At 44.7% G+C, this 26,391-nt stretch overlaps 2 protein-coding genes across 6 annotated transcripts; one reads left to right on the top strand and one right to left on the bottom strand.

Moving 5' to 3' along the window:
- Positions 1 to 570: 570 nt before the first annotated feature.
- pargl (poly (ADP-ribose) glycohydrolase, like) lies at positions 571 to 10,897 on the top strand. Of its 2 annotated transcripts, XM_010878363.4 has the most exons (18): positions 571 to 891; positions 1,484 to 1,622; positions 1,963 to 2,354; positions 2,511 to 2,627; positions 2,834 to 2,926; positions 3,069 to 3,140; positions 3,493 to 3,579; positions 4,055 to 4,215; positions 4,776 to 4,855; positions 5,226 to 5,298; positions 5,548 to 5,623; positions 5,820 to 5,967; positions 6,470 to 6,548; positions 7,861 to 7,969; positions 8,646 to 8,754; positions 9,674 to 9,802; positions 10,019 to 10,127; positions 10,331 to 10,897. In XM_010878363.4, the coding sequence occupies exons 3-18, from the start codon at positions 1,965 to 1,967 to the stop codon at positions 10,362 to 10,364; spliced, it is 1,866 nt and encodes a 621-aa protein (XP_010876665.2). In that variant the 5' UTR covers positions 571 to 891; positions 1,484 to 1,622; positions 1,963 to 1,964; the 3' UTR covers positions 10,365 to 10,897. The 2 variants fall into 2 exon arrangements, with proteins under 2 accessions (XP_010876665.2, XP_010876664.2); XM_010878362.4 differs by lacking the exon at positions 1,484 to 1,622.
- On the bottom strand, positions 10,816 to 26,316 carry ogdhb (oxoglutarate (alpha-ketoglutarate) dehydrogenase b (lipoamide)). Of its 4 annotated transcripts, XM_034296847.1 has the most exons (25): positions 26,157 to 26,316; positions 25,934 to 26,030; positions 25,652 to 25,736; positions 25,063 to 25,515; positions 22,854 to 23,042; positions 22,278 to 22,380; positions 20,397 to 20,512; positions 20,148 to 20,302; positions 18,163 to 18,309; positions 17,754 to 17,844; positions 17,263 to 17,442; positions 17,034 to 17,162; positions 16,376 to 16,555; positions 15,380 to 15,532; positions 15,073 to 15,175; positions 14,819 to 14,947; positions 14,106 to 14,256; positions 13,780 to 13,907; positions 13,432 to 13,610; positions 13,110 to 13,181; positions 12,903 to 13,031; positions 12,712 to 12,784; positions 12,407 to 12,570; positions 12,136 to 12,290; positions 10,816 to 11,989 (listed from the first exon to the last, which is right to left on the bottom strand). In XM_034296847.1, the coding sequence occupies exons 4-25, from the start codon at positions 25,294 to 25,296 to the stop codon at positions 11,869 to 11,871; spliced, it is 3,081 nt and encodes a 1,026-aa protein (XP_034152738.1). In that variant the 5' UTR covers positions 25,297 to 25,515; positions 25,652 to 25,736; positions 25,934 to 26,030; positions 26,157 to 26,316; the 3' UTR covers positions 10,816 to 11,868. The 4 variants fall into 4 exon arrangements, with proteins under 4 accessions (XP_034152738.1, XP_034152737.1, XP_034152736.1 ...); XM_034296846.1 differs by lacking the exon at positions 25,934 to 26,030; XM_034296845.1 differs by lacking the exons at positions 25,652 to 25,736; positions 25,934 to 26,030.
- Positions 26,317 to 26,391: the final 75 nt, after the last annotated feature.

Raw genomic sequence — 26,391 nt, 5'->3', positions numbered from 1 at the left:
ACTCTCTCCCCTGTTTCTCTCACTCTCTCCATAAGTCCTCTTTCTCCTCAGTCCATTTCTCCCTGCCCTGTGCACACACACATGCACTCATCTATACAGGCATAGCAGTCTTTCTTCATTTCCTAGCCTTCAATCAGAGTAGTGTTTTTTCCCACTCTCAGTGCATTCCATTGTGATGACCTTTGACCAGGGCCGAACGATTACCAGAAATGGCAGACTGAAAATAACACACACACACACACACACACACACACAACGTTGTAAAAAGCCACAGGCACATATTGCTCACGTAATGTTCCGGTAAACATTTAGCAATATCCCTTGCAAATCTGCAGACACCATGTCTGACCACAGGCATACCGATACAGCTAACCAAACCCCAACACACACACTCACACCTCCATCTGGCTAGAGACGTGTTGATGACAGAAATATGCGGTGCCTGAATGAGTCAATCCTATCATGGCCTCCTATTCTGTTTCCAGATCGAAGGTGTGTGGAAGTTATTGTTAGAGGACATTGCATTAAAAAGATGACACTGTCCATTACCTCCATCTTGTGGTCAAGAGCAGAATTTACGGTTAAACCTTCATAGGCATAGGCAGCTAACATTAGCATTTCGTTTTGATTACAGATGATCATGCTTTGTTTCGTGATTGAACAATAGTAACGTATAGCCTAATAGTAAATTAAAAGATGCAAATGGACCGGGTAGTGAAGACGTCATATGTCCACTAGGAGAGAGATGCATTTGTTACGGTTTCATTTTCATTTTCTGCTTTGTTGCTCATTCACTTTCGATAAATGAACGGCTCTATATGCTGCCTTAATTATCCAACCTAACATATTTCCACACTTCAAGAGTTATTTTCGACTTCTGGCAACATTAAAGTGAGTATCTGCCTACGAAATAAATCCCTTAAAATAGCGAAGTCTTTACAAACTGCCATTATCTGAAGGTTATCGTGTTATGATTTTGACAAGTCTCAATGTGATATGATATTCATTAGAATATATCATCAGATTTCTGCGTCATTGAGTGGATTATTCTATATGTTCATTTTAGCGTTCATTCATTAGCTGTTATAAATTCATTTCAGCGTTATTTCAAAGACAGATAATTGTCAACATTCGAACCACAACACGAAACGAAAGTGAACTTGTGCTCAACTGAACTTAGTGAGGCTTTGACATTCAGCTCCACTACTGCAGCAGTACAGTAGACCTATAAAATCCAGTCATAAATGCAGACAGTGAGTCTACAATGCTGTTTTCCCGAACGGCATTCGTTTATGGTTTTCCAAACAAAACTCCATGAAGATGCTCTAAGATCAATGGAACACGTCCTAGCTGTCCGTTGGGGGATAAAATGACGCTGTTGATTTAAACATTTTATGATAACAAATTTTATAGTCCTTTATGATTTATTCTTATTATAATTCGGTTGTTTAAAGTCTGGTTGTTTGCAAATTGTCCAATTTAGGTAGTGAAGACTGCTAACTGCTACATACCATCCGTATCATGTAGCATACCTAGCGTAAAGACATCCGTGGGTGTAGTAAAAAGATTCGATGGACGTCAACAAGTGCCCCAGGACCGAGAACACCCGGTGCCCTCGGCTGGTGGGTGTAATGCATTTTACGGTTGACCATGACATGAACATATATTGGGGTTGACATCCATTCAAGCACCGAAGTCATCTTTTTCATCAACAAAGTGTGAAATGCACATGCAAATAATAGCAATCGTGTAGGCTAATATTGCTGGGGGTCAGCTGAGATTCACATGCTCACCCGGCCCATGGCACCACACTGCCATGACCATTCTATTGTTTGGGTGGAGTTCCATTTCACAGTTTCCAATTCAATTACTCACACAGCAGAAATAGACCTGCCTCTCTGTTTCAGTCTCTGTCTGCCTCTTTGTCTCTTTCACCCTTACTATCTGTCTGTTTCTCTCCAGGAATGAGCAGTTGCAGGAACGACAGTTCCCAGATGAAAGCTGCCCTGCAGCATAACAACCCCATGGAGGGTCAGAGCGTTGAACATCGCCCGTGTAGCAAAGTGCCTGTTGGAGATCTGCTCGGCATTCCAGGCACTGAACCACTGCACACAAACCGTGAGAGTGATCAGGAAAGAACGGGAAATGAAGCTAAAGAGAAGAAAGTTGGCGCAAGGGGAGCGTGTGGGGGTTCTGGGCGGGAAGGAGAGAAGTGGGATGAAGCGACTGGAGGGGCAAGGGGTGAGGAGAAGAGGTCTTACTGCTGTTGTCTCCGTGAGCTGAAGAGGGTCCCCAAGTGTCACGTGGAGTTGGAGCCGCTGGCCTTCAGCAGAACTCACACCATTTTCATTGATGTAAGATTATTTTATTTTCGGCGACGGCGGGGAGAATTAGGTTGCGTAAAATGGATGGTAGAGAGATAATTGAAGGGCGCTAATCAACACCAAAAGCTTGCACTTGAAGTGAACGTTTAAATCGGAAAATAATTGACTGTCTACCTCGCTGTTCAGGTGAATGAGTTCCGTGAAAGCAGGAAATTGAGACCTCAGCCTGGACAACCTGTGTGGCACAAAGACTTTGTTAAGATGCCCTTCTCACCAGAATGCCACATCAGAAAGACTGGATTTGTGAGTTCATTTTTGAATAAATTTACTGATTAATTAACACGTGTTATTCTTTCAACTGATTGGTTGGTTTATTGATATGTTCGTTTATTTGTAGATTGATTTGCTAATTGATTGGGTAATTTGATTGGTTGATCGGTTAATGTATGATTATTGTATTGATCGGTTAGTTAGTTTGTTGATTGGGTCTCTATATTGACTGTTCACAGGTGTCCAACACTGAGGTTGTTAGATGGCAGGAGGTCTCCAAACAGCTGGATAATCTAGCCAGGAAGACTAACGCATCAGTGGCTGACATAGAGGTAGGAAGACACACACATTCTCATTATCTTTACGTATCCTAAAATGTTTCCTCAGTTTAACCTGTGTTTCTTGTAATGGTTAATGTCAGAGCTAGTCTGTTTGACCAGAATTTCTATTGTCTTTACATCCATCTCCACTCAGAAAGCCATTAAGAAATACAACCCCAAGTATGAAGACCAATGGTCCTTTGACGCCCTGCACGCGTTTGTTCAGGTCAGACACTGTTCAGAATGAATGCTGAACACACTTTGGTGTTGTTAGGTTCAGTTATATGTTTAAGCACCTGTGGAGGCCAGAGGAGGTTTGGCTTAAAACGAATACACCTTTGTTAAGGGTTGTTCTTATTCAAAACGCAGACTGCCTGGATACATTTGATAACCTTGGGATATGTTGGCCATGTGCCGTAAAGCCATTATTTAAAAAACAAATTATAAACTGAAAATTCTAAAATTCATACTTGTAGTAAATAGTCTAATATTACACAGGTTCTAGCCAATCAGCAATTAGGGCTCAATCCACCCAGGTCATAAATATGTGTATATTGTCCCCCCCTTCCCGGCTCCAGAAAGCACCTAAAGAGGAGAACTACTACAGCTCTGTTCTTCCAAAGATGGCAAAGCTGGCCTCCAATCTGCCTAACTGGATCCCAAAGGTAACAGAATAGCAGGAGCAGTATGTGTACTATGAAAGGTACAGGGCTAGTGTACTATGAAAGGTACAGGGCTAGTGTACTATGGAATATAGTGTTAATGTACTTGGTAGAGTACAGGGTTAGTGTACAGGGATAGTGTACAGGGATAGTGTACAGGGATAGTGTACAGGGTTAGTGTACAGGGATAGTGTACAGGGATAGTGTACAGGGATAGTGTACAGGGATAGTGTACAGGGTTAGTGTACAGGGATAGTGTACAGGGATAGTGTACAGGGATAGTGTACAGGGTTAGTGTACAGGGTTAGTGTACAGGGATAGTGTACAGGGATAGTGTACAGGGATAGTGTACAGGGTTAGTGTACAGGGTTAGTGTACAGGGATAGTGTACAGGGTTAGTGTACAGGGTTAGTGTACAGGGTTAGTGTACTAGGTAGCGTATTGTAACTGTATGTTTGTCAACTGTGTGTGTGTTTAGGCCATCCCCCTGCTCCAGAAGGGCCAGTCTCGGTCCATCACATTGTCCCAGATGCAGATAGCCTGTCTGCTGGCCAACGCCTTTTTCTGCACCTTCCCCCACCGCAACTCCCAGAACCCCAGAGCCGAGTACCACAACTACCCCACCATCAACTTCAACAGGTCAGCCCGCAACACACAGCTAAAGGAATGAATGAATGACATGACACGTAGATATTGGCTGATAGCTGGGGTGGGATGGGGTGGGGGGGTTTAATGAAGTTGCTGGGTGACCAGTAACATGATGGATGGTTAGAATCCCATGAGAGGTGTGGAGTCTGGTGTAGCTGTCTAACATCCCAACTCAGGACCTCACCCATACCAGACTGTCATCCGCTTCAACAGCTAAGCCCTTCCTCTGTCTCCCTAGTCAATGAAGTAAAAATGATCCCCCCAAAAATGACACACACACACACACACACACACACACACACACACAGAGGAAATGTACCCAGTTGACGTTTCATTCGAATCTCTGTTGTGGCTCCTTTGTTCCTGTATTTCTGTTGATCATCAACACATTGGGTGCGTGGTGTTTTTTTTGGGTGGCGTCTGTATGGGGGTGGTTGGGTAGTTGAGCGGCTTTACGGCAGGTCTTCGATGAAAGTGTAAAAAAATGTAATGAAAATCAATATTCCTATTGTAGCACATGTAATGCGGACCCCTCTATCTCTCTCTGCCAGTCTTTTTGGGGTGTGGTCTGAGAAGAAGAGAGAGAAACTGAGAGCCCTTTTCCATTACTTCCACACTGTCACAAACCAAGGTGAGGTCCCAGCTCACACCACTTCAGCAAGAGTAAAAACTGGATTATAGGATTGTAGTGTTATTTAGTGTGTGTATGTAGTGATCTATTTGGGATGTATTGTAGGGTACATAGTTGGTGTTCTGTGTAGTATTTATAGGGCCCAGATAGTCTAGTGGTCAAGGACACTGGGCCAGCAAACGCAAGGTCACCCTAATCTCAGCTGACAAGGAAAATACATCTGTTGTGCCCTTGTGCCACTTCACCTTAAATGCTCCTGTAAAGTCGTTCTGTGTAAGTGTCTGCTAAGTGACTAAAATGTAAAAGGTTATAGTAATGCTTGCTGAGGGATGCAAGTTTGACCTTTTGACCCTTGTTGTTTCCATGACAGCAACCCATCTCCAGGGGCTTGTGACCTTTGAGAGGCGCTGCATCAGAGACAAGGATATGCCCAACTGGATGAGGTTCACACATTTTCTGTTTTTGGGGACAAACAAATATATTCTGATTCAAAATCTTGTCTCTTCTAAACATAGTTTTTTACCGTTAACCTTTCCCCTAAGCTGGACATAGCCTTTTTACCCTATAATTGTCCTTTTTACCATTCTTTTTGGGGATTTTTCTGTCCCCAACAGGGTTGTAAAACACAAACACACTGTCCACTGTCATGCCCACAGACTCGTAATATATTGTCTGGTATTTTTCTGTTGTAGTTGTAAGGAGACGTTGCCTAAACTCTACATCACCTCAAAAGGCTGCATAGAGGAAGAGGGAACAGGGATGCTGCAGGTCTGTGACTTCTGCAGTGTGTGTGTGTGTGTGTGTGTGTGTGTGTGTAATGTTGTTTGTGATCATTTGAGTGTGAATTGGTTTGTGTGTTTTCTTATTCTGTATGTGTGTGAGATGTTGTATGAAACACTGAGTGTGTGTGTGTCTTTGTGGTCATGTGACTGTGTAATGGTTTGTGATTGTGTTTGTACTGCAGGTGGACTTTGCAAATAACATGATCGGAGGTGGTGTGTTGGGGTCAGGCCTGGTTCAGGAAGAGATTCTGTTCTTGATGAACCCAGAACTCATTGTATCTCGACTCTTCACTGAAAGACTAGGAGACAATGAGTGCCTTTTCATCAAAGGTGTGTGTGTGTGTGTTTGTAATACCAGCAGGGCTCAATCTGGAAATAGTAGATATCAGAAAAACATTTTGACCTTGGTGTTGAAGAATTTATAATAATGTCTTCAGGATCAAGCCATGGTGAAAGTTGACAAGATTTTAAAGAGGGAAGACACATTCTCTTCTGGGGCAGTGCCTTTGAAAAAGCAGGCTGGCCAGAGAAATATACAAATGTATTCAGTTATGCTCTGCGTATGCAAGTGTGTTTTTGAGTTTAAAGTATTGGTATGTATGATTTTGGTATTTGACAATTAAAAATAATGAGTTCCACACTAATTACTGTATGTCTTTCTCTAATTGCAAACATGTTCAATTTAAGAAGTGTTTTTTAAACAGCCTAGGTTTTATGGAACTTTTTGACCTTTCATCTATTTTAAACTACATTTCTTATACAAGCCCTAACACCGTCTCCTTCCCTCACACCCCTTTTTCTTCTGTTCCTTTCTCCCCCTTTCTCTCCGTAGGTTCTCAGCAGTTCAGTGGGTACTGTGGCTATAGCGACACATTTGAGTGGGCGGGACCCCACAGAGATGACATTCCTAGGTAAGAGCAACCAACACCATGGTTGTTTTTGTCGTTTAATGAAAACAGTGCATTTGAATTGGTACACTTAAATGAAGGAATTTCATTCAGATAAGTTTAAACCGATTCAAGAACATTTGATCAAATTCTTTACTTTTTGGCTTAGAATAATTACATTTTCAGTTCTTGAATTGAATGTTTTCTTCTTGAATTGACTGCTTTTCATTTCTATTGAACACTATCCCGGATGTTATTTTTTCCTTCCATATAGTGTTTAATCTAATACATTCTGGGAAATGTACTTTTTGCGTAGACATTTGAAAACTTAAAGGGACTTTTTAACTATTACAGACAACCCACAACATCATTTTAGAGATTTTAAAGACCACTGTAATCATTTATTTTACGATAATTTATTTAAAATGTTCAGGCGTCATGGTAACCATATGTCAAAATAAATATTACTATGGTCAGATATACAGTATCTCACAAGTGAGTACACCCCTCACATTTTTGTAAATATTTGTTTGTCTTTTCATGTGACAAAACTGAAGAAATGACACTTTGCTACAATGTAAGGTAGTGAGTGTACATCTTGTATAACAGTGTAAATTTGCTGTCCCCTCAAAATAACTCAACACACAGCTATGAATGTCTAAACCGCTGGCAACAAAAGTGAGTACACCCCTAAAAAAAAATGTCCAAATAGTCAATATTTTGTGTGGCACTGCCATTATTTTCCAGCACCGCCTTAACCCTCTTGGGTATGGAATTCACCAGAGCTTCACAGTTTGCCACTGGAATCCTCTTCCATGCCTCCATGACGACATCATAGAGCTGTTGGATGTTAGAGACCTTACGCTACTCCACTTTCCGTTTGAGGATGACCCAGAGATGCTCAATAGGGTTTAGGTCTGCAGACATGCTTGACCAGTCCATCACCTTTACCATCAGATTCTTTAGCAAGGCAGTGGTCGTCTTGGAGGTGTGTTTGGGGTCAGTACAGCAAATTTACCCTGTTATACAAGCTGTACACTCACTACCTTACATTGTAGCAAAGTGTAATTTCTTCAGTGTTGTCACATGAAAAGATATAATCAAATATTTACAAAAATGTGAGGGGTGTACTCACTTCTGTGAGATACTGTAGAATAAATAAACCATTTGAATTTAATTCAATTAAATTTTACTTGAAATTCAAATTAACCTAACTGCTCCCTTTTAAGATGTGGCCAATTCACATATAACCACAGAGCAGTTGTCATGGAGTTGAGCACAAGTGCATGAGCTGCATGCTCTCGCAAACCTCCAATATTTCTGCCTGTATTTGCAGGGATGAGTGGATGAGACTACACAGGCAGATTGTGGCCATTGATGCTCTCCACTTCAGACAAATGAGAGAGCAGTACAACATGGGTCAGATCACCAGGGAACTCAACAAGGTGAGACATTGCTTTAAGAGAGACATCTTCCACTGTTATCAGCGGAATGCACCAGAGTCAATAATCAAGTCAGTTTTTTTTTGTCTTCTTTGACCAGTAGGGCAATTCTCCTTGACAACCACCGGCTTTTGCTCCAGTCCTGCTTTAACATGCCCTTTTCAAATAATCATTTATTATACATGTATTAAACATGAAATGAGCATTGCTCATCTACTGTTTTGTTATTACATACAGTCAAAAGGACTTTGCTTGCTACCAAGCAATCAGATTTTAGCATGTCACGGTTGCTAGCTAGCCATTCCTCACAAACTGCAGCTTATTTGAATGTGACACACCTAGATGTCCTGCCATCTGGTAGCTATGAGAAAGTGTCAGAGAAAATGTACCCTAACCCACACTTCTGATTTCCATCCTTTCTTTCAAATTAAGGATATCAACTAGGTTAAAGCAAATATCTAAAGTGTTTCACATTTCCGGACCAGAGTTGAAAAACCCTGATTTATAAACGGCTCAGTTATAAAGTAAATTCACTTTTGGCTCCATGCAAGTTTACGCCACCATGTTGTCCATTTCAAACCTCTGATTGGTTGACATTAGATGTCCACCCCACAATGCTGCATGTCACCATGACACCTATGTAAGTAGTAACTCTTCATCTTTCTTGTAATATCCTCAGGCATACTGTGGCTTTAAGCCGGATGACAACATTCCCTCTGATTATATACCTGACATTGCCACAGGCAGTTGGGGATGTGGGGCTTTCAATGGAGACCCCAAGCTTAAAGGTACTGCTTCTCGCTGACAACTTACTGTTTTGCTCCCCCAATTCTCCTCTCAAATTCCTTGTTGCAGCAACTCTCTTGGGCTCAGGAGAGTTGAAGATCAGGACATTTGTCCTCCAATGTGCAGTCCTTTAAGGCCATTCCGTTTCTTGTCACACTGCTCACGAACAGGAAGTGTGCTGGAATCCAGAGGCTTTTAGGAGAACGCATCTCTAGCTGAGAACCTTAAATGAGCTTTCAAGATGCCCAATCTTAACATTGACCCTGACACCTTACTACCCAATCATTTCAAGTGCTAGAGGGATATTCCATACAGACGTCAGGGAGTGTTTGAGTGGTCAGCCTACAGACTCTGACTGTGGACAATGTTGGCGAGTAAAGTCCTGGCAATAGTGAAGAATACATAGCTGACATTTACATAGCTGACAAGTATTTCTTTATGAACATCAAAATTAAGTTTATGTTCCCCCATATCACACAAAAACACAACATGTATACAACTTATTTCTTAGAGGCAGATATTGAATATAATTTGTGTCATTTAGCTCTAGAATTGCGGAAAATATATTTCCTGTTTCTTTCCAGGTTCCAGTGACATCTTTGATAAAAAAATGTGCTTTAATCAAACCAAACACCTTAATGTAAGTCGACATACAATAAACATGCAATCAGAAGTGAGTCAATTTGTATCCCATTAATGACGCTCATAATCGGTGACAATCAGTGTCTTGACTCCGCTGAAACACACCACTGTATTGTGGGTAACTTGTGACTGAGTGATTTATAACTAATAATGCAATGTCTTTCTGATGCAAGGTGAATTGTAGATTTGCCATTCTGCAGAGGTTTTGGTTCTCTTACACAGTCTCTAGGTACACTACTGGAAATGAGTTGATGTGAACCGTAATGTTCTCCGTTACAGCCCTGATCCAGCTGATGGCGGCAGCCAAGGTACAGAGAAACGTGGCCTTCTTCACCTTCAACAACGTCAGCTTGGAGAAAGATCTGAAGAACATGTACGACCTACTGGTCTCACAGAAAACTACAGTGGGTAAGTGAATGAACAAACACACTCTCACACACACACACACACACACACACACACACGCATACCGAAACTGGGTAAATAACTACAGTCACATTTAGCCTCCGGGCGGTGTAGCCTAATCTGAAGGTCCATTTTCCCTTCACTGTGAATACTTAACCTTCCGGTTTTGACAATTTCAAACAACACTTAGTCGATTGGTTGATTCCTCTCCCATCTCAGGTAAGCTGTATGAGTTACTTGGCGATTACTGTGCTGTGACGCGTCTGACCAGCTCACCTGTGGACCTGTCTGTGTGGCTCAGGAACACCCTGGAACCCAGGAGTCAGCTGTGAGTGAAGAAACGTCCTTACCCGGTCTCCTTGTGTTTGTTTTGAGAAGCACTCGAGATCCATGCTAATCACACAATGGTTGATTGGCTCTTCACTGTTACTTAATGAAACAGATGTTTTAGTGCTGCATACTGGAAAATGTCTAGATGTGGTGACCTGACTGTCTTGGCTAGCCGGAGTTATTGTTGTTTTTTTCCTTCAGAAGTAAGCCACCTGCCTCAAGACTAATAAAATGAAGGAATTTATGTCAGGAAGATCAGGAGATCTGGTTTGTTGTACAGTCCTTGTCTCATGGAGCTCTAGCAGCCCTTTGTGATGCTTTGGGCTCCGGCAAGCTCAATGTGGTTGTTGGCTAGAGAGGGCTTTCACCTCCATCACATGCGCCTGTGTGAAATACCTAGTCGAGTCCTGACCTTCGACTCTCTTCCACCCACTGTGGAGTTGCTGCAGCTAGTTTAGGCCGTAGAAATTGGGAAATGAAAATGTTTTGTTAAACTTAAGTGCTATTATCCTATGCACATTAAAATGTTCTGTTGTTATTATAAATTACAGATTTTTTAAATTATAACATTTCTCTGATGATAGCCAACAATGTAACCACAAAGTGTCCTTCAAGATCCTCTGTACCTTATTACTTTAACATAAACAACATTATGAAATTCCTGAATATAATGACACACTAACATGGAGAATTTCATGTCTTTATTGAATGATTACATGATAAAGAACAAATAAAGAACACAGTACAAAAATAAATAAATCATTTACATCCCTGTCAGACTAGTAGGTATTTTCACCTCATAAGTTATTACTGGCGCGAAAAGAGTATTAAATAACTATACTAGTAACTTTCCATCAGGTAATCTGTCACCAGTTTGTTTACATTTGGCACAGGAAATGGAGTACAGGGAGAAGGGAGGGGGAGACCTCTTCACAAGATGTGGGGAGAATAAAGCATGACAAAACAGAGGTAAGGAGAAAATCGACAATGAGCACAGAGAGATATAGGAAAGTGGAGGGCATTTGTATTGTTCAATACATTCCCCGTAAAAGGGATCCACTGTTTTCAGGCTCCGTGTACATTTCCCTAATGGTTCAACAGTGCAAGACGGCAGTCAGTCAGTCTGCACATCGAGGTATCAAGTCTTTTCATAGCAGACAGCAACATGGCAGAGAAGCTGCTACAGTGACCCTTCTCACAGAGCCACCCCTGTCCCACTGGCCTGAGTAGTTCACAACAAGAAAGTGTAGGCTATGTAAATATAATAACACTGTAATAAAAAAGTAATTAAGGATTTCTATCAGCCAAATCATGGTAAGCATTAAATCTTATTTTTCTGTGTCTGAACTTGTTGACAAGGCTGCGTGGTATAACTCCCGGAGCAACGTGTGGATTTGACGGGTTCACACCTCTGACACGCCAAAACAAATGGAATGGGCTGCCCAACCCTGTTCCTGGAGATCTACTGACCTGTAGGTTCTCTCTTCATCCCCATGTGACTAACCCGGTTAAGATTTTCACCCAGCTAATTATGTGAATCAGGTGTGCTAAACAAGAATTGAAGAGAACTAGTAGATATCCAGGAACAGGTTTGGGCAGCCCTGGTGTAGGGGTTGGGGATTGTGTGTGTGCGTTTGTGTCACACCTTTGTTAAAACCTAGACACAATGCAGTGCAGGTCAGAAAAGACTAGGGTATGGAGGTTAGGATGTGGGCTGCACGTTTCAGGGTGCAAGTCTTTTAGGACGGTCCAGTGAAAGCATCCAGGTTCAAAGCGGTGTCCAGGAAGCGTTTTAACTCCACCAGGTGAGCTGCTTTGTTCCCTGTAGCTGGAGCCGCCGCTGGTCCACGACCAGCATACCTATACATACAAAACGCGCACACACACATGCAAGCACATGCATACGCGCACACGCACAAAATAATGAACAGAACACGCCAATGAGTACAAAAACACCAGTTTTGTTCCCTAATATTGGTCAACTACATCAACCCCCTGGGTCGTACCAAACAGGACGGGTGCTGTTCACAGTGGTGCGTAGTCTGGGTTTGACGTAGTCATAGAAGCCCTGGTTCTTGTGTTCTTCCTGGCACCAGACCAGGTCAGCATTAGGATAACGATCGGTCTCCACCTTCACCTGGTCAAATGGGAAGGGAGAGAGCTGGAGGCGAGAGAACGAAAGAGAGACAAGGTGAAAGAGGGAAAACATGGAGATGAATGATTTGAGATGTGTGTGTGTGTGTGTGTGTGTACACACGTGTAGGCACGCGCGCGCACCTGCTCTATCCGTGTGATGGCCACGGTATAATCCATTCCTCTATTCCTGCGTTCTCGGGTGAGTTCATAGTAGACCTTGCCAGTACAGAACACAATCCTCTTCACCTCCTCCGGCTTCTCAGAAACAGGTCCACTGTCTGGGATCACACGCTGGAAATGGGTACCTAACACACACACACACACACGGCAGAGAACACATCTCAAATATTTGATTGAGTCCTCACATCCCGGCAAAGAACTGCCTTCTTCTCAAAACCCGGCTGTGGAACTGTGGAACAACGAGACACCACGTCTGCCTCTCTTACCTGGCAGCATGTCGTCATAGCTGGACTTGGCCTCCGGGTGGCGCAGCAGAGACTTCGGTGTGAGGACTATCAGCTGGAGGAGAGAGAGAACAACAGGAGTGGTGGGTAGGCGAGCCATACAGGCACCAAGTGTTTACTGAGAATGGGAGGTGGATAATGTCAGTGAAAGTGTGTGTGTGTGTGGTCCTCACAGGCTTCCTGAAGGGTTGTAGTATTTGTCTGCGGAGGACATGGAAGTAGTTGGCTGGGGTAGAGCAGCTGACTATGATCCAGTTACAGTCATAAAGCTGACGCACCGCAAACTCCTCTGCGGAGAATATCTGTTGACAAAAGAAGGGTTATGAACGAACGAACGCACGCACACACACACACACACACACTCACTCTCTCTCTCTTACAGGGAATGTATCTGGGTCGTCGTTACACATCTGCAGGAACCTCTCTGGTCGGGCTGATGAGTGCTCTGGACCCTGAGTCGGCAGACGTAGAGAGACAGGTCAAGTCATGGTAGCAGAAATACAGTTACAGACAGAACCAGGCCAGACATCTACCATCGTTCCTACCATTCCCTCAGTGGATAGATGTCATTCCTACCATTCCCTCAGTGGATAGATGTCGTTCCTACCATTCCCTCATTGTACATATATGTCATTCCTATCATTCCCTAAATAGACATGTCATTCCTACCATTTCTTAAATATCTGCATATGTCATTCCTACCATTCCCTCCATGCCGTGCGGCAGCAGTAATACTATTCCGTTCTGTCTGACCCACTTGGTCTGTCCGGGGCTGATGAACTGGTCTATGATGCACTGGGCTGTGTTGTGGAAGTCTCCGAATTGGGCCTCCCAGAGAACCAGGGCATTAGGACTGGCCATGGCAAAACCCAGCTCAAAACCTGGAGATGAGTATAGGGGGCCAAGTCAGAAAGCATGTACCGGACAGAACAGACACCCCCCACAGTCCCATAACACTGTGGCACAATGTGACCAAAATGAAAGGCGGCATTTTGTGCAAATATGAGTGTGTACGTCTACAGTCTGTATAAAGAGTGTGTGTGTACTAACCCAGCACTCCATACTCAGACAGAGAGCTGTTACAGACAGTGTATGGAGCCTGGTTGGGGGCAATGTGGTTCATGGGAATACAGGTCCTCTTGTCAACGTTCTGGTCATGGAGAACATGATGCCTGTGACTGTTGAGAGAACAGGGAGAAGGAGAACGAGAGAGACAGAGGTGGATCAGGAGAATGGACAGAGAGGAAAGCTCAAGGTATGAAAGTGTGACAGTAGTTTGTTATGATCCCTCAGACTGTCACTCTACATACCACCGTCCAATATGTGACTTAGGCATGACGCGGGTGGTTATAACAGTGACATAGTGGTGTTGGTACCTGAATGTTCCTCTCTCAACGTCCTGTCCACTCAGACGTATGTGTGTTCCTTCCTTGAGAAGTGAGCCGAATGCCATGTACTCTCCTAGTGCCCAGTCACACACCCGCTGGTCCACCATCGCTGCACGGCCCTTTAGTATACGACTCAGACCTGAACCCAAGCACACGCACGCACGCACACGAGTACCCACGCACGCACACGCACACGCACGCAGACAGAGTAAGATGCAGGTTGTTTTTGTGTCTTCGTATGGACTTTTAGATGTACACACATATACTTACTTGCCTTCCACAGGTATTGTTTGTGTGTTGAGTTTAATTTGTTAGAATCCTCATTAGCTATTGTGCATGCTGTATATTACAATAAATGTGCCAAATATAAAAATACACTACAAGACACAAAGAAACAAGGCATACATCGCATATATATCATAAAAGAAGATAAACGTGCTTTCTTTATAGGCAAGTGTAAGACAAGTGGCAAATTGATTGTAAAAACGGAGAAGAGTAAAGGCCCAAGACCACTGCCATGAGGGAGACCCCACGCTGTGTCTGTCTGTATGAGAATCCCCTATTGAAGAACACCCTCTGGGATTTATTTGATAAGTTCCTCCTAAACCACGTAATTGCCAGAAGAATTTGTCTAGATAAAAGATTACGACCAGTAACATCACAGGCTGCACTGACATTCCAGCTACACTGCGGGCCAGTACCTCCGTGTATAGTGAAGTCTTCCAGGGGGACGGAAGAAGCAATGTTTCCTATGTGTCTCAGCTCTTCTTCAGGCAGGCCAGTAGATGGACTGCTCATAGTCTTAGGCTGGCCATCTAGGTTGAAGAAACCTACACACACACACACACACACACGGACGCAGACACACACACACACACACACACAGTAAGGGGCAGGTTGTTTTTGTGTCTTCACATGGACTTTTAGATGTACATTTTGCGAGCCACAGACTGACCGGGCCATGGCGAGTCCAGCCAGTGTTTGATGTGTAGAATCTTCTCATCTTTGGATCGTGCGTGAGCCTCCTCGCAGATCTTGTCATAGTTAGCTATGTCTTCCTTCAGATGTGAAGGGTTAATATAAATTAAAGCTAGGAGTCATTCAAACGTGCCACCACCCAGGCTCGATCAGGAGTCAAATCACCCGGGTTTATAATTAAGCAATAAGCTTTGATTGGGCAGATGGCCAGTATACACGATCTTCGTGCTGTGCTACATTACCTTCGTGCTGTGCTACATTACCTTCGTGCTGTGCTACATTACCTCGTACTCCTGCCTGCTCACTACTCCCTCCTCAATGAGCCGGTCAGCATATTTCTGCAGGACTCCTTTCTGCTGCTTGATCTGTTTGTACATCAAAGGCTGGGTGAACATGGGCTCGTCCATCTCATTGTGGCCGTTACGCCTGTAACACACCTGGAGGTAACACACACACACACACCTGATGAACAGCACCCTGATGAACAGCACCCTGATGAACAGCACCATGATGAACAGCACCATGATAAACAGCACCCCGATAAACAGCACCCCGATAAACAGCACCCCGATAAACAGCACCCCGATGAACGGCACCCCGATGAACAGCACCATGATAAACAGCACCATGATAAACGGCACCATGATGAACGGCACCCTGATAAACCGCACCCTGATAAACCGCACCCTGATGAACGGCACCCTGATGAACGGCACCCTGATGAACGGCACCATGATGAACGGCACCCTGATAAACGGCACCCTGATAAACGGCACCCTGATGAACGGCACCCTGATGAACGGCACCCTGATGAACGGCACCCTGATGAACGGCACCCTGATGAACGGCACCCTGATGAACGGCACCCTGATGAACGGCACCATGATGAACGGCACCATGATGAACGGCACCATGATGAACGGCACCCTGATAAACGGCACCCTGATGAACGGCACCCTGATGAACGGCACCCTGATGAACGGCACCCTGATGAACGGCACCCTGATGAACGGCACCCTGATGAACGGCACCCTGATGAACGGCACCATGATGAACGGCACCATGATGAACGGCACCATGATGAACGGCACCATGATGAACGGCACCCTGATAAACGGCACCATGATAAACGGCACCATGATAAACGGCACCATGATGAACGGCACCCTGATGAACGGCACCCTGATGAACGGCACCCTGATAAACGGCACCCTGATGAACGGCACCATGATGAACGGCACCCTGATGAACGGCACCCTGACTGGGAAACAGACACTCACCAGGTCAACCACCACATCCTTGTGGAAGGTGGCCCTCCACTCAGCGGCCACGTTACACACGTACATGACGGCCTCGGGGTCGTCGGCGTTGACGTGGAAAATGGGAGCGTTGACCACCTTGGCCACGTCTGTGGGATAGGAGGACGACCGGGCCATCCTGGGGTCAGTGGTGAAACCAATCTGCAGGGAGAGAGAGAAGGACAGAGACAGGCAGATACAGTAGAGATGTTACAGAGAGGACGAGAGGATAAGAGCAGTAAAAATGGTGTGGGTGTGTGTGTGTGTGATCCATGTTTTTTGTGTACTTGTGGATGGAGAACAGATAAAGAAAAACCTGAAAACTCGGTCCCCACCAGGTTTTCCCAACTAGGCAAAACTTGATTTGCAGCTCAGGGGTTATGTTTAGGGAAAAACGTACCGTTGGGCATCTTGTTAGAATTGGGGTTACGTTCCAGTTTAGGCATTACCAGTTAGGATTAGGGTTAGGCATTATGGCTAGGTTAAAGGCATAAAAGTAAAGTTATTGAGGTCAAGATTAGGGCACTGTTAAGGTTTTAGTAAAGCTTAGGGAATAGGATACATGGATTTCTTGGTCAGGGTTATGTCTCAGGTCCCCACAAGAACAGAAAAACAAAACGTGGCCTTGCTTGCTTGCTACCTGATTGTTGACCACCACGTGAATAGTGCCGTGTGTGGTATATGATGGCAGGTTGGAGAGGTGAAAGGTCTCGTAGACGACCCCTTGGCCTGCAAATGCTGCATCACCATGCAGCAGAATGGACATGACCTGAAAACACACACACACACACACATATAGAAAGAGGTAAAAACAACAGGTCTTGCACTCTGCCTACATCCAAACACATAAGTGGTGCGTGTGCCCCTACCCGTTTGCCCTCCGTGTCTCCACAGTAGAACTGCTCAGCTTTGGTCTTGCCCTGCACCACAGGGTCCACCGCCTCCAGGTGGGAGGGGTTAGCCATAAGTGACAGCGTGATGTTCCTATCAGTCACCCGGTTGATCCTCCGGTGCCACATCCCCAAGTGGTACTTCACATCTCCAGAACCCTTCGAGGGCGTTCACAAGGGAAAAGTGTAAACCTGTGTCAAGATAGCCCCTCCCTGTTTGTGTCAAGATAGCCCCTCCCCGTTTGAGTCAAGATAGCCCCTCCCAGTTTGTGTCAAGATAGCCCCTCCCCGTTTGTGTCAAGATAGCCCCTCCCCGTTTGTGTCAAGATAGCCCCTCCCTGTTTGTGTCAAGATAGTCCCTCCCCGTTTGTGTCAAGATAGCCCCTCCCCGTTTGTGTCAAGATAGCCCTTCCCCGTTTGTGTCAAGATAGCCCTTCTTCATTTGGAGCCTAATTTAATGTAGGATTCACCTCATCAGCAGCTTCCAGCTTTGAGTCAAACTGACAGAATATCTGGTCCAGCTCCTTCCGGATCACATTGGCTAACACATTCAACCTCCCCCTGGAGGGAGAGAGGGAGGGAGAGAAAGAAAGATGGAGGGGAGGGACTTAACGCAACTTTCAATGCATATATATAGTTGTTTTTAGCCACAACGCATTGTAGAGAGGACACCGCACTAACCACGGTAAAAACGGCATGCCTTATTGCTGTTATAAACCAGTTACCAATGCAATTCAAACAGTAACATTTCTGTCTTATCCATGGTATATGTTGTCGTTATATCATTACTATCAGGCAATCACCATTCAGGTTTGAAAAACACCCATAGTGATCGTTACACAGGGCAGCCTGTGATAGGTGTTTCCATGGTGACAATACCTGTGGGGCATTCCCATGATGATGCTGTCCACTCCGTTCATGCTGGACTTGTCGATGATGGTCTTCAGGGCAGGGATGAGTGACTCACAGCCCTCGAGGCCAAAACGCTTCTCCGATGACCACTTCCTCTGCAGGAACTCCTCAAACCTGACCGCCAGGAAAGCGGGAGTTAAAGGAGACCCATTCCAGAATTTATGCCCAATCGCAAATCGCATCCCTTTTACTGCATACAAAGGCAGCCAATTGCAGCCCATTCATGAGTAGCTCACCAATAGATTTGAAAGGTTAATGTAGCGTTCTGCTGCTGTTATAAACAAATCTCATGTCCAGACACCGCATGTTCTCATCACTCCTGTTCTGTCATTATGTCATTAAGAAACCAATATCTGGCAATGAATATCCAGTAATGTTGGTCTTGTTTGTCTGTGTGGTCAGCTTGTTTGATCACTACATACAGTGGATATAAAGTCTACAGACCCCTGTGAAAATGCCAGGTAAAAGAATGAGACAAAGATAAATCATGTCAGAACGTTTTCCACTTTTAATGTGACCTATAATGTGAACAATTCAATTGAGAAACAAAATGAACTCTTTGAGGGGAAAAATGAAAAATAATAACCTTACAATAACCTGGTTGCATAAGTGTGCACACCCTCTTATAACTGGGGATGTGGCGGTGTTCAGAATTAACCAACAGAGACATTACCAAGAATTGAGCGTCCCTCCAAAATTGATGAGAAGACAACAGAGGTTTCTAAGAGGCCAACAGCTACATTAAAGGAACTGCAGGAATATGGGGTAGGGTGGCAAGATGGAAGCTTGGCGCAAAAACAACACTGCACATCACCCAAAGAACACCATAACCACAGTGAAACATGATGGTGGCAGCATCGTGCTTTGGGACTGTTTTTCTTCAGCTGAAACCGGGGCCTTAATCAGGGTGGAGGGAATTATGAACAGTTCTAAATAGCAGGCAATTTTGCCACAAAACCTTCAAGCTGAAGATGAAGAGGAAGTTCACCTTTCAGCACAACAATGACCCAAAGCACACATCCAAATCCACAAAAGCATGGCTTCACCAGAAGAAGATTAACGTTTTGGAATGGCCCAGCCAGAGCCCAGACCTGAATCCAATTGAACATCTGTGGGCTGATCTGAAGAGGGATGTGCACAGGAGATATCCTCGCAATCTGACAGATTTGGAGCGCTTTTGCAAAGAAGAGTGGGCAAATATTACCACGTCAAGATGTGCCATGCTAATAGACTCCTACCCAAAAGGACTGAGTGCTGTAATAAAATCAAAAGGTGCTTCAACAAAGTATTAGTTTAAGGGTGTGCACACTTATGTAACCAGGTTATTGTGAGTTTTATATTTTTCCCCCTCAAAGATTTCAGTTTGTTTTTCAATTGAATTGTTCACGTTATAGGTCACATTAAAGGTGAAAAAAGTTCTGACATGATTTCTTTGTCTCATTCTTTTACATCACAAGAACCTGGCATTTTAATAGGGGTGGGTAGACTTTTTATATCCACTGTACATGTGGAGGCAGTTGCTAATGATAACAGTATTGTGTTTTTATAGAGGTATATAAATACATCATTTTCAGAAAAATCATTGTGTATTTGTATGAAATGGCAGCATCAGTAGGCTACACAACCATTATATTCTTAAGACAGATGTGGTATTGAATAGGAATCACAGGTGTACCGATAGACAGGCCTGATGGATCCAACCAAGTGGAGTTAAAAAAGGGGATGTACAGACAGACATGCATGATGGATGGAACTATGTGGAGTTAAAATAAAGGTGTACAGACAGACAGGCCTGATGGATGGAACTATGTGGGGTTAAAATATGGATGTACAGACAGAGAGACCTGATGAATTTAACCAAGTGGGGTTAAAATAGAGGAGTACAGATAGACAGATCTGATGGATCGAACCAAGTAGGTTTAAAACAGCGGTGTATACATAGATAGACAAACCTGGTGGAGCGGACCATTCTGGCCAGCAGGGTCCTCTTCTCCTCGAAGGTGAACTGCATGACGCCTGGGCTCTCAAACTTCTGTCTGATCCACTGACACTGCTCCAGGTCATTAATAAACATGAACTCTACTCCAATGGACTGGCAGTATGCCATCTACAGGACAGGGGACGTAGATGTCAGTGTGTGTGTGTGTGTGTTGATGTATTTGCTAGTTAGTGGTGTGTGCAGTGCAGCAGACGGTCTTAACCTCAAGACGGTGGATGATCTGGTGGAGGGACAGAGCGCTCTCACTGCCCCCGATGAATGTGGTGGTGGGGAGCCGGAAGACCTTGCCCAGATCAGACTCATCCAGACCATAAAATGCTACCATCGTCACCGTGGAGATGGGGTGGGGGACAAGAAACATTAGGGATAAATGGCAAGAGAACAGAGAGAGAGAATTGGTGATCAGAACGAGAGCGAGAGAGAGAGATACGCAGAAAGATTTTAAGGAATAGAAAGTAGGAGCACAGAGAAGAATGACAATATAAACAGAAAACACTGCAGTGTATGTCAATCAAAGTTAAACAGACAACCAAAAAGGTCTGGCACTGATGAAAAGGTTAATGGTTGAAAGATTAACGCATGAGTCAAAAGAAACAGAAGAGGGGAGAAGGAGAAGAGAATGTGAAGAAACAGGTGTTATAGAGAGCGGAAAAGCAGTGACAAAGTAATGCTGTCACTTCTAGAATTCTGTACTTCTAGACTCCAGGAATGATATTCTACTGTGGTGTGGCAGGAGCAAGGGATGACTTCCATTTGAATGAATGGGAGCGATTGTACCAATGAAAAATGCCAGCCGCGAGCAGCTGTATATTGTGTTATTTGATACATCCGTTGTCCTACGAAAAGCTTCAAATCGTAACAGTTTTAGTGAATATTGGTATTATCTGTTCTACCTCATCATTAATCGCACCCGCCCAGTGTCCCAAGTCTAAATCAGGCCCTGGTTAGAGGGTTGCAGTTAAGACATGGAGTGGCACGGGCCGGGAGGACCAGAGTTGAATTTGAGGTATGTAGCTTAGGTGTGTGTGTGTGTGTATAATCGAACACTGACACACACACAGATAACACCTACACATCACCAACACACATAAACCAGAAGCATCCGCCTGTCTGTCAGTAATGAACAAAACCAGTTTGACCAACACAGGACTGGAATGAGCAAAGAGAACTGTTGAACCTAACACCCCAGAGCCTATCTGTACATTCCACGTCATATTTCTTTCATCTCTGCAAACTTTGTAACACTTTCAGTGTGCACGTACACACTGGAAATGTGCACACACACACACACACAAACACAGATGTACCCATTTGAAGACACACACACCCTTTCAGTGCCTTGCCTATCGTTGTTTATTTAAACGTCACAATAGGAACACGCGGAGTGTGTGTTGAGGCCTTGTGAGAGCAGTTACAGTGTGACCAGTCCACAATATCATGACATTGTCAGAGCCATATCCATCATGCAGTTAACTCCAAATGGCTCGCCTGGGCAGAGAAACACACTCTTGCATGTGGGACATTCTGACTGATTCCATGATCTGATTTCATGACCCAGAGATGACCCAGGCAGGAGGAGGGATGGTTAGTGTGTCTGGAGAGGGGACTAGAGCCCATTGTGATCACACTCTCAGTTCCCTAAATGTCACAGTGATTTTTTGTGAAACTAAATGTCGGCATGTGATTTATTCCCATGTCATATGCAACCCTTGTCCCCGGGCTACTGAACACAGCGCATAAGAGGCTGAGAAACATACTTTGGCCTTTAGGGAGTGGCCATATCACTCTGATTAAAATATTGCGAGGTGCGCGTTCTGTGGAGCAGCATTTCTGACTTTTGATCATGAAATACATACACTTCTACATCCAGTCTAAGTTGAGCCAGGAACTCCATACTTCCAGCTTGCTAGCGACTGGTGCTCGGGTTGACAAAACACGTTGGGTAGCATGTTGTGAGAGATGACTGGTCTGTCGATTACACCTGTCAAACCAGTGACGGTCCCCACGGGAACCTTTCCTGGTTTGCTAAAAAACCAGGATGGTCGAAGGGTCCTACCAGACCCTTAACCCTTCCCCTCCTCACCCAATTTGTCATTGGTGGTGATGATGTCAGACGGGGGAGGACCAGGGTCGATGCCAGCCTTGATGCCCAGAGGGTCCAGCTTTGCCACGTGATGACCTCGGATCTAAGGGGGCAGGTGAGGCAGTTCCGAGAGACGTGGGGGGGTGCGGGGGGGGGGGGGGGGTGCAACGTAAATAGAAAAATTCGAAATCAAACAGAACGGATAGAAGCGGGAGGAAAACAAAATGGCGTAAATGGTAGTTTTTTTAAGCAAGGAGAAAAATGTAAAGTTGAAAAGCATTAAAGGGAGAAGACAGGAGGAGGAAAAACAGACAATCAGTCAGGGACATTAACACACAGGCAGATTAATCAGAGTTGGAGCCACCCAGAAGAGGGACAGGGCGGGGCAGGAGCACGGTTCTCACCAACTTTCTTCATGCCCAACATTACTGGAGCATCGTCAAAGTTTACCACGCTGATGTTGAGAGGGTCCAGCTTGGCTATATGGTGACCACGCACCTAGACACATAGACAGCATTGACACGGAGCTACAACTGTTCGTGTTGTGTGTGTGTGTGTGTGTGTGTGTTTGTATACCTGGTATGCTCGTATGAGTGACTGTACAGCCAGGTGGTCCTCCACTAGCTTCTCCAAATTAGGCTGAGCTCCACCCATCAATTGGTCATCGACAAATCCAGGAGCAGGAGCCACCAGAGGAGGAGGGCTTTGATAGGCCGCGCCTGGTGGTGCCCCGAAGTTGGCATTCCGGAAGAAAATGTCCCATGACTACAGAGAGGGAAGGAATAAGAGAGGTGGAGGAAAGATGAATGGGTGTCAGAAATCCATCAGTCCAGGGGTGTTTGGTACTGTGTGTAATGCCATGCATTTACAATGTAATGACCAGGTACTGAGGTATTTCAGGTGGGTACTTACACTGTAATTACCAGGTACTGAGGTATGTCAGGTGTTTACTTACACTGTAATAACGAGCTGTGAATCCTGGTGCGTGTGTGTGTGTGTTGTGTGTTAGTGTGACTGCAGAATTACCAGATTTGGATGTACACTATAATCTGATAAAACTGATGATATTGAGCCAACAGCTCTTAAACACACAGACAACATGCCATCCCATGTCTAATGAGTACCATGACAACAACATGAGCCTGGATAGCCCATTGGCTGTAGGGCAGTAAGCCATGCTAATCGTTGGCCAACCGGATCAAAGCAATAGAGTGTCTCAAAAGCGCGCTGGGCAGGATTTTGAGCTAGATTCAACCAGTGTTGCTTTGCCACACACCATGTTATAACCAGAGTTAAAGGTTAAAGAAAATAGAGTTAATAAGTTAATAGAAAAACAGAAAGTCTAATAGAAAATAGAAACTGAAATTGTTAGGTACATTGTGACACACACAAACAAACGCACGCATGCACACATACACACTCGCACACACAAATCACCTAACAGACACAACGGCAGACCAAAGTAATGGCTGACAGGACATTCAGGATTAACAAGAGAGAGAACCAACGAGAGGGAGAGAGGGACTGAGCATGATGAACAAAGAGAAAGAAGAATGTGCTTACAGGTAAAGATAGCTGATATCAGTGACCTGTAACACACAAACACAAACACACATATAGACATAATGACACACACACACGTACACACATGCACACACGCACCCACGCGCACACACACACACACACACAGTCTGTAGATAAGTGGTTTAGTACCCAAGTGCTGGAGGAACATCATGTTTTTCATCCGACCTTGAATTTAGACAAAGATCTTTACTATACTTCCGGCCCCTCCTCCAGGTCCACCTCCCACTTTCTCCTACAGTTTGTAATGAGCCATAGCGATATGTAACGGCCTTTCTCCTCTACCACTCTCTCCTTGTCCATCCTATAATTTCACCCATTCCCATTGGCCTCCCCCTACACCTCCTATGAACCCCCCCCCCCCCCCTCCCAGCCGACACACTCTGTGACTAAAAGACTCACAGCAGGCTTATATGGAGAAGGGCTTATTCACATTTCCGGACAGCTACATCGCTGAATGAGGTGTACTTACTATTACTGAATTGTGTTGTCGCTCCAGCAAGCTATATCACAACAAATGCGCTGACTGTAAGTCATTCTGGATCTGCTAAATGACTAAAATGTCAATGTAAACCAATCAATGAGCTCAGTTGGTCTAGTGTGGTGCTCAGTTGGTCTGGTGTGGTGCTCAGTTGGTCTGGTGTGGTGGTCAGTTGGTCTGGTGTGGTGCTCAGTTGGGACAAAATCCCACTGTACCCCATGAGCAGGGTGCCTACCGCCATTTGCATAAACATGAACACATCCAAACACACACATACATACACACACACACACACACACACACACACACCCACACACACATACACACACACACAACACAGCCCAGGCAGCATCGCAGTGTTCCTGTATTACTCAATGGAGGGGCACAATACAACTGGTTCACATGGCCACAATTAACTCCAAAGAGAGAGGCTGAGCAATGTTTGTGAATGCATGTGTTTCTGTGTGTGTGTGTGTGAGTGCATGGGTGTGTTTGTGTGTGTGTGTGTGCGTGCGCGTGTTTGTGTGTGTGCGTGAATGTGTGTGTTTTTGTGCTTGCACGTGTTTCCACTGACCAGAGGTTACTGATAGGGTAGGTGTTTGCACAACTCTTGTCCCACTGTGTTTTGAACATGAACTGGCCATAGTCCTGGGAAACCACTCAACTGTTTGCCTGAGTGCGCACACACACACACACACACACACACACACACAACTGTCTTACCTTGTGTACACTCCTAGGGTTCTCCAGCCAAGCATTATACATCTCTTCCACATAATTACAGCTGGTCCCATTCAGGAAAGGCTCGGCCGACAGTGACGCCGTGTAATTCCTCATTGGCTCAGATGTACTCAAAGGCCCTCCTGCTGCAAAACGCCTGGCCTGTGATTGGCCCTGGGCTCTCTGGTTGACCGTGATAGGCCAGAGAATAGCAACTGTAGTCCTTAAGCGGTGCATAATAGTCTATTGGCAGTGGCTTCTTCCCCTCTCGCTGAACCAGGATGTTCTCTTGTAGACAGTGAAGGTTAGCTGTGTTTTTCTCCAGAAGGTTAAGATCCACTGCTGATCTTGGGTCTGAGGCCTATGGGCAGCGTGTCCTTCCTCTCCTTCTACTCCTCTGCTTCTCTGGATCTCTCAGGGTGGTTCAGGACAACTCCTCCTAATGGTCTCCTTGGGCTGTGTAGAGAGATTACATAATCAGACAGTATAAAGTCACACTTTCCCAGTCAGTGTTGTCATCATTTATGCATTTAGACATGGCTGCTAAAGTCAGGTTTTGACCCCAGACACACTCAAACACCCTAAAACACACCTGCACCAGCTCTTCCACGCACAGAACCAAAGGCACAACAGACGGCCTCGCACACGCAAAGGTCCACACAACCCCACTGCAGCAACTGAAACAAGTAGCCTACAAGTTATTATATACGTTTCATAACAGAGCAGGCCCATTTACTATTCTCTATTTTGCTGAAACTCTCAATTAAGTCTGCATTTAGAGATTCCGTTTGTCATTATTTTCTATACTTCGCTGTAGAGCGAGATGTAGGTAGTAGCTGTGTCTATGCTCTCTACAGTCAAGAAGACACGTGACCTTGCACTGCGCTCGCTGCCTTCACGGTGTTTGTCCATTCCCATCAGTCCACAGCTGACTGGGATAATGGCATTTCTGGTTCTAGATTTGCGTATATCTAAATGAACACACAAAAAAACGAATTCCGACAAAATGTACCTTAATTACGGACGCGTTTTACGCAACAAAAAAAAAAGCGCGATAATTGTTTTGAAAAGCATTAGAAATAGTAAACCGTACTTACTTTCCGCGACTTGTAACTCGTTTTGGCTTTTTTGCAATAGCTTCACTCGCATGCTACACGTCCCCTCTCTAAAGCTGGCTGTCAGGCTTTCTGATGCACCATGCGTCACGCTGGCGTTACGTCATCCTATGAGGAGGGGAACGCGAAACACTTTCTGTTTTCTGTACATAGGAGATAAGCTATGAGCTCTATTGACTATCGGAGAACATAGGTTATACTTGTGCAACCAGACATT

Source organism: Esox lucius, chromosome 14 (genome assembly GCF_011004845.1).
Source record: "Esox lucius isolate fEsoLuc1 chromosome 14, fEsoLuc1.pri, whole genome shotgun sequence".
In the NCBI taxonomy this organism is placed as follows: domain Eukaryota; kingdom Metazoa; phylum Chordata; class Actinopteri; order Esociformes; family Esocidae; genus Esox; species Esox lucius.
The sequence above is the reverse complement of the archived record's forward strand: the minus strand, read 5'-3'. Positions and strand labels throughout refer to the sequence as shown.

Excerpts from the sequence above, each read along its gene's own strand:
- pargl (XM_010878362.4), top strand. The coding sequence starts at position 1,965 with ATGAGCAGTTGCAGGAACGACAGTTCCCAGATGAAAGCTGCCCTGCAG. Across the intron at positions 2,628-2,833 it reads ACATCAGAAAGACTGGATTT|GTGTCCAACACTGAGGTTGT; the intron begins GTGAGTTCATTT and ends GACTGTTCACAG. Across the intron at positions 4,856-5,225 it reads CCACACTGTCACAAACCAAG|CAACCCATCTCCAGGGGCTT; the intron begins GTGAGGTCCCAG and ends TTTCCATGACAG.
- ogdhb (XM_034296847.1), bottom strand. The coding sequence starts at position 25,296 with ATGCACCGCTTAAGGACTACAGTTGCTATTCTCTGGCCTATCACGGTC. Across the intron at positions 16,556-17,033 it reads ACGTGGTGGTCAACAATCAG|ATTGGTTTCACCACTGACCC; the intron begins GTAGCAAGCAAG and ends CTCTCCCTGCAG. Across the intron at positions 13,032-13,109 it reads ACGACCCAGATACATTCCCT|ATATTCTCCGCAGAGGAGTT; the intron begins GTAAGAGAGAGA and ends TTTTGTCAACAG.